A 6,599-nucleotide genomic window follows, 5' to 3' on the forward strand; every position below is an offset into this window, starting at 1 on the left:
GAAGGAAAGTTCCTCACCTTCAGGTGGAACCAGCAGGCTCCCTGGTGTGCTGCTCAGGTGAGTCATACCAAACTCCTTCCACGCGGACCCTTAGGTGAGCTGCCGCGTCTCCTCCGCAGGTCTCGGGTCCAGCACGTCCTCCTGTGAAGCCCGGGCTTTGCACCTCGGCACACATCAGTCCAGCTTCATCCCCGATGTTAAATCCACGGTCTGCCAAAACCAGATCTCCCGGTAAGCGTTTCCTGAGGATGGCACACCGCTCGGCCAGGTGCTTGTCGCTTACACGCGCTCCCCGCGCTTTAGACGTGAACGATCTCAGCCCATCGTTTGTTTTTACAGAAGCGATCACGTGAACGACGCGGCACGTTCGCACCACGTTTTAACTTGTTTAAATAAAACAACAGGACACGAGAGCTGCGTCACGCATGCGGCCGCTGTAAACACGCTCTGCAGTCGCCCGTAAAGCCCACAATGCACTGCGGTTTTCCTACTCCGCTACGTCACACTTTCGAGCGCCATGGTAAAACGTCCCACGTGGGTGTTGCGATGTGATCAGCGTTGTGGAGCTTCACCTGTGCTCAGGTGACCCACCTGTGACGCCTGTGCACCTCAGGCCAGCAGGTGGCAGTGTTTTACTCTGCAGACGACAGATCAATGATGAATGTTGAGCTGGTTCAGTTTGAGGTGGAAGCTCCAGCAGTGAAGGACGTCTTCAGGTCTTATACTCCAGTAAAAGTACTAATATTACACTGTACAAAATCAGGAATATGTAGTTAAAGTACTGCAGTACTGGTGTCCTGTCCTGTCTGACCTCAGATCAGCTGGCTGTGTCTCCTGCAGACGTTTCCTGTTGGAGCTCATTTTGACTGCAGCTGATGATTCATCTGCTGACTGTTTTCTCCATGAATCCACTGATTGTTTGCTTTGTCAAACTTATATAATAACTTATATTAACAGTGAGACATGTGGTCCCACTGAGCCAGAGGACAAAGTGACTCCTTCACAGAGTTTGTTCAGTCCAAAGCTAACATGATCACAAACACACTGAGAGGAAAAGCAGCAAAGCTTCACATCCAGCACACGTTTTTACAGGAGAAAACACTGAACACATCATCAATGCAGATGATCAGGTACTGATTAATGGACTGATGGCTTCAGCTGTACTTATAATTTAATTTGAGTGAAACTATCAGATAAATATGATGGAGTACAAAGTGGCAACTCACAGGGTGTTTGGTAATCACCTGACAGGTGAGCAGTTAAAGCTGATGTGTGACTCGGGTGTGTGTTTGTTGTCCAAAGGAGGACCAATCAGACTTGGCTGTTCGGTCAACACTCCGCTGACTTTTACTTTTCAATGCACGACGTGTCGGCTGAGCGGCTTCAGCTTCGCTTCTGTTCCCGAACGACACCTGAAATGTGCTTACAGTCCCAGTGTGGTCTCATCGGTACGAAAGCCAGCAAGCACAACAGCACATCTCAGTTCACCCGGACCAAATAAGCAGAATAAAACGAATCAGTTACAAATAATTCATTTAAATTCATGAAGTTTTTTCCTGCTGTCAGCAGCCAAGAGACAAATCAGGAGGAAGCAAAAGAGAAAATGAATGGAATGAAAGAAAGGTCAGAATGGAAAAAAATAAAATGCAGATTTAAAATACATGTGAGAAAAACTGGAATCATAAATATGGGACTCGTCAATAACTGAATAACTGTTCTGCTGGTCATAAGTTAAAGATGGATTTTAATTCATTCGTGGTTTGAATCCCAGAGAAACTGAAGCCCAGTGGGGGGACGCAACCCAGAACTTCTACTCACTGTACCTAAGTGTGTACAAACTGAAGTACTTGTGCTGAGTATTTTCAGTTTTTAGTTTGAACACAATGCTACCCCTGATGAATGGAAAGTCTGCCGTCGGAGTGTGAGCTGCCACTCAGCTGAGCATGGAGACAAAGACTCGAGGAGAAAACGTGTAACGAGATCTCAAACAGGAAACACTCAGCAGGAAACGTTGGAGGGAGACCGTCAAACCGGGTCAACAAACCAACTGGACGAGCTGACACTGTCTCACGAGGACGAGAAGATGACTGGACGGAGACGTGTTGTCGAGTGACTCAGAGAGCCCAGCCCAGTCGCTTTGTGTTCATATCAGCTCCGTCACGCTCCTATCAGACGTTCCTCTGCGGTTTGCTCCACGCCTCGTCTTCGGTCACACCTGCCACAATGAGGATCCGCTTTCCTGCTCCAGAACAGCAGCCTGAACAAAGTGGGACGCGGCCGCTGCTGCCAGACTGAAACATGATGTTTGCACCAGAGGCAGCAGGAGACAAAAACTCACTTACAAAAGAAAAAGCCGCAGAACAAAAGTCATCAGGCGAAAGGTCACGTCTGTGTTTCTTTGTTAAAGGAGTACAATGTGTAAGACGCAGTGAAAACGTCCCACCACAACATGACTGTGCCGGACACATACCACCGACCACCGAACGTCACCTGACGTTCATCAGCTCACGTATGGCGACGTGGTCGACTGTCCTCGTGGGACACAGAACATTTTAAAGATGGCAATTTATCAGGCAAATCAAGCTGATTTTAAATAATATCTTTTATTGTAAGAGTTACGTGGTTTGCAGCATTTTTAAAAGAAAGTTTTTAAAGTGCTTCACAGACACTAATAAAAGCAAACAAACAGAAAACAAATCAAGACGAGTTTACAACATAAAGACAGAATCAAACAAAGTGTGTCGTTCCTACAACGGTCGGTTGGTCGTCTGTCGGTCAGCAGGTGAGGCAGGGAACGTCTTCATTGGTTGACCGTGTACGTCCCCGTCCGGTTCTTCATTGGCTTCTCCGGGTCCTTCTGAGAAAGAGGAAGTACGGGATCGTGTTGAGAAATATTCTCATGAGGTCTTTATTTCTCTTTGCTTTGACGGAGCTCAGCCTCCTGCCAGCCTTTGTGCTAAGCTAAAGCTAAGCTAAGCTAAGCTAAACTGGTGTCACCTGACGCGAGGATGTCCTGACGTGCTGCTGTGAGGCTCTTCAGGTGTGCGAGGGAAGCTGTAAGTCCCGGAGCTGATCTGAGTCTTCCTGCCACACTCACTGAGAGTGAATCAGCTTTTCCTAACATTAAGATGGACTGTGACATTTGTTCCACAAACAAAGTGTTAAATGTGGTGTTGGTTTGGTTTTCACGATGCTAATGTTAATTTATCACTGATGATCAATATGTTGTAATGGCTTAAAGATGTAGCATCGGGGTGGAGCTGACGTGTTGGTAGAGACTGACGCCGTCACATCAGACTAATCGTAAGACTTAACGACTGTGAGGTCACCGGTCCACCAGGCGTTGCTCGGAGTCAACGCTGCTAAGCTGCTGCTGTTTCCCTGTCATCACGGTGATGGTCCCTCCCCCGAGTCAACACACACCTGTAGAGATTTAACTCAACACACACGCTGTCCTGGTGTGTGTGACGTGTGCATGTTTAACTCCGTGGAGGCCTGCGGGTTAGCATGCTGCATCAACGCTGTAGTTAGCCTGAGGTTAACCTGAGGTTAGACTTAGGTTAGGCTCAGCATATGTTTAGAGGAAATCTTAATTTGAGTCTGTGTGATGTCCCCAGAAGTGATGGAAACACAGCTCTGTGTGTGTGTGTGTGTGTGGTTTGACTCCTTTATGAGGATCATTGTCTGACTGGTATCCGTTTCTCTTTTTGTGAGGGTATGGGAATCGAGCTGTGTCCTCCTACAGGTGTTCTGTAAGGCGTCTACTTACGTGTGGTTTCCCATTGGGCCCTCCGAAGCGACTGTGTGTGGTGTACAGAGGGATGTCATCTCTGTTGGACAGATGGTCATAGGGGCTGAAGCCTCTGTAGTGTCCCCTGTAGCAACAGCACCACACCAGCTGTAGAGGAAGAACACGGACTGTTAGCTGTGAGCCCAAAGGGTGTAGCCAGCATTTGGCGACTAAAGGTGGTCCTGAGCCTCGCTGGACAGGCTCACAGCCTGAGACAAGCACAGGACCAGTGACGCTGGCGAGAGAAGAACAAGACCGTGACGCTGCAGGCTTCTCTTCACATACAGGAAGTACAGACCTGAGAAGGCTCAACTCACCAGTCCAACCAGTAGCAGGATGAGCAGCAGCAGGACCAGAGCTGCCAGCACCAGCAGGGCGATGCCCCATCCAGGAACACCGCCACTTGGGGGCGGACTCTTGGCTGTGATTGGTTGATGGGAGGAAATGGAAACAATTGAGCTGCTGCCAGTGCTGCCTGGGTTTTGGGATCCATGTATGGTGTTGCTGGTGGGACTGGGATGTCCAGGTGATGCCGACATGTGGTCAGAGGCAGAGTTGGTCTCTCTACTGGTGGAGCCAATGGTGTGACTGGTTTTAGTGGGTGTTCCGGAGCCTGGGGTTGTCAGGCGGTTGCTGGGGGCGCTGGGCAGACTGGCGGCGGATCCGCTTGCTGTCGTGTGATCGTTGGTGGCGCCGGGCAGACTGGCGGCGGATCCGCTTGCTGTCGTGTGATCGTTGGTGGCGCCGGGCAGACTGGCGGCGGATCCGCTTGCTGTCGTGTGATCGTTGGTGGCGCCGGGCAGACTGGCGGCGGATCCGCTTGCTGTCGTGTGATCGTTGGTGGCGCCGGGCAGACTGGCGGCGGATCCGCTTGCTGTCGTGTGAACGTTGGTGGCGCCGGGCAGACTGGCGGCGGATCCGCTTGCTGTCGTGTGATCGTTGGTGGCGCCGGGCAGACTGGCGGCGGATCCGCTTGCTGTCGTGTGAACGTTGGTGGCGCCGGGCAGACTGGCGGCGGATCCGCTTGCTGTCGTGTGAACGTTGGTGGCGCCGGGCAGACTGGCGGCGGATCCGCTTGCTGTCGTGTGATCGTTGGTGGCGCCGGGCAGACTGGCGGCGGATCCGCTTGCTGTCGTGTGATCGTTGGTGGCGCCGGGCAGACTGGCGGCGGATCCGCTTGCTGTCGTGTGAACGTTGGTGGCGCTGGTTTCTCTCCTGGTAGCTGATGGTGAGATGGTTGTCATGACAACCTGGCTGGTGGTAGAAGAGGCTAAAGAAAAAGACGAAGGCATTGGTGTGATTTGATTCCAGTCATCAAATGTGATATTTGATGATTTGTTCTGTTTTTGTGCTTTTGGTCAGACAAAACAAAGCAAAACATTTGGAAAAGTCGCCGTGGACTCTCAGAACTTTTATCAGTTTGTTGTTTGCATTCTATACAGGAAACAAGTAAAGATTATAAAGCCATAAAGTCATAAAAGATGAGAACTAAAAGTATTGCTTAAGTTGCTTAACTTGCACACCTGTGATCGACGAATCTCAAATCAACTGAAACTGACGGCTCCTGCCTTGTGATTCCCTCTAATGAAACACCAGAATAAATGAGGGTTCGGCCAGGACCAGACATGGACCAGCCAGTCAGACTTTTTGAGAGACAACATGTGTGACTCAGTGGACTGAATGAACAAACATGCAGTTCCTGTGTTGGCCAATCACTGAAATCAAAGTCTGGTTTTAGAAAGAACAACCTTTTACATATACAACCTTTTCTGCTTAAAGACTGAAGTTAAATCCACTCCCAAATGTATGAATTGTGGCTGTTTTTGTCATGGGACAGACAGCAGTGAGACAGACAGGCAGACAGACAGACAGATACTGTATTGACCCTGAGGGAAATTCAGACAGCAGCGAGACAGACAGGCAGACAGCTATTTTGAAGTTGAAAATAAATTTACAATAGCAGCTTTCAAAAGGCGTCATGTTTTGAAAACATTTTCCAGTGTTTCCTGACAATTTGCAGAGTGAGTTTAGTGGTTAATCGAGAACTGATTTGTCAGATTGATTAAAAAATAATAAAGCCCTGAACAGGACATTGTGTCAGTGACTGAATCCCTCCTCCACCTCCTCAGGTGTCCGATCGTAAGCTGAGGGATGATACTAAGCTCCTCGATCCATCTTTAGTTATCCAGATCTCTTTTTCACTTCTCTTTGAGCCCAGTGAAGCAGTCAGTCATACAGGTGAGATGAGAGTATTTTCTTACCTGAGACTGAGAGGGTGAGTGCGATCCAGAGAGCGAGCAGCGTCTCCATCTTTCTGCAGGAAATTGAACAGCTTGTGACAAAGATGTTAGTGTGAGCGGCTGCTGGAGTCCGTTTCCACTTGGAGAAAGACTCCTTTATACACCTGACACAGGTGGAGCAGGGAGGGAGGAGCGGGCTCACTCCCATCATGCTCTGGGGTCTCCAGCAGGATCAGGGCTCCACCCTGTGGCCTCAGTTTTCTCCTTCAAGCTTTATTTTTGAGCCAATTTCAGTGTTTGTTTGTTCATGCAAAAAATGTTTTATTCAACCAGCAGCCCAAAACCCAAAGAGACAAAAACTACCAGCAGGTTTCAATTTGAGGGCGTGATGACATCATACTCCAGAGCCACAGAGGACGTGAGGCTTGACCAGTCAGGACCAGTAACCTTTTCACTTTGTGTCCTACAGTTCAGCTGACGAGAAGACGCCACATCCCAGGAACAGCTGAGTGAGTCTACCTGTGATTGGCTGAGACACCTGCCCATCGAAGTAAACATTCCCAACACAA

At 49.3% G+C, this 6,599-nt stretch overlaps 1 protein-coding gene across 2 annotated transcripts; it reads right to left on the reverse strand.

The window, feature by feature from the left end:
* Window positions 1-2,573: 2,573 nt before the first annotated feature.
* On the reverse strand, window positions 2,574-6,489 carry LOC124064905 (flocculation protein FLO11). Of its 2 annotated transcripts, none has more exons than XM_046399767.1 (4): window positions 6,052-6,489; window positions 4,108-5,060; window positions 3,770-3,898; window positions 2,574-2,854 (listed from the first exon to the last, which is right to left on the reverse strand). In XM_046399767.1, exons 1-4 carry the CDS (start codon window positions 6,239-6,241, stop codon window positions 2,801-2,803), a joined length of 1,326 nt encoding a protein of 441 aa, XP_046255723.1. In that variant the 5' UTR covers window positions 6,242-6,489; the 3' UTR covers window positions 2,574-2,800. The 2 variants fall into 2 exon arrangements, with proteins under 2 accessions (XP_046255723.1, XP_046255722.1); XM_046399766.1 differs by having other exon boundaries at window positions 2,585-2,857; window positions 6,052-6,487.
* Between the last annotated feature and the right edge of the window lie 110 nt (window positions 6,490-6,599).

Source organism: Scatophagus argus, chromosome 9, assembly GCF_020382885.2.
Source record: "Scatophagus argus isolate fScaArg1 chromosome 9, fScaArg1.pri, whole genome shotgun sequence".
Classification (NCBI taxonomy): Eukaryota; Metazoa; Chordata; class Actinopteri; family Scatophagidae; genus Scatophagus; species Scatophagus argus.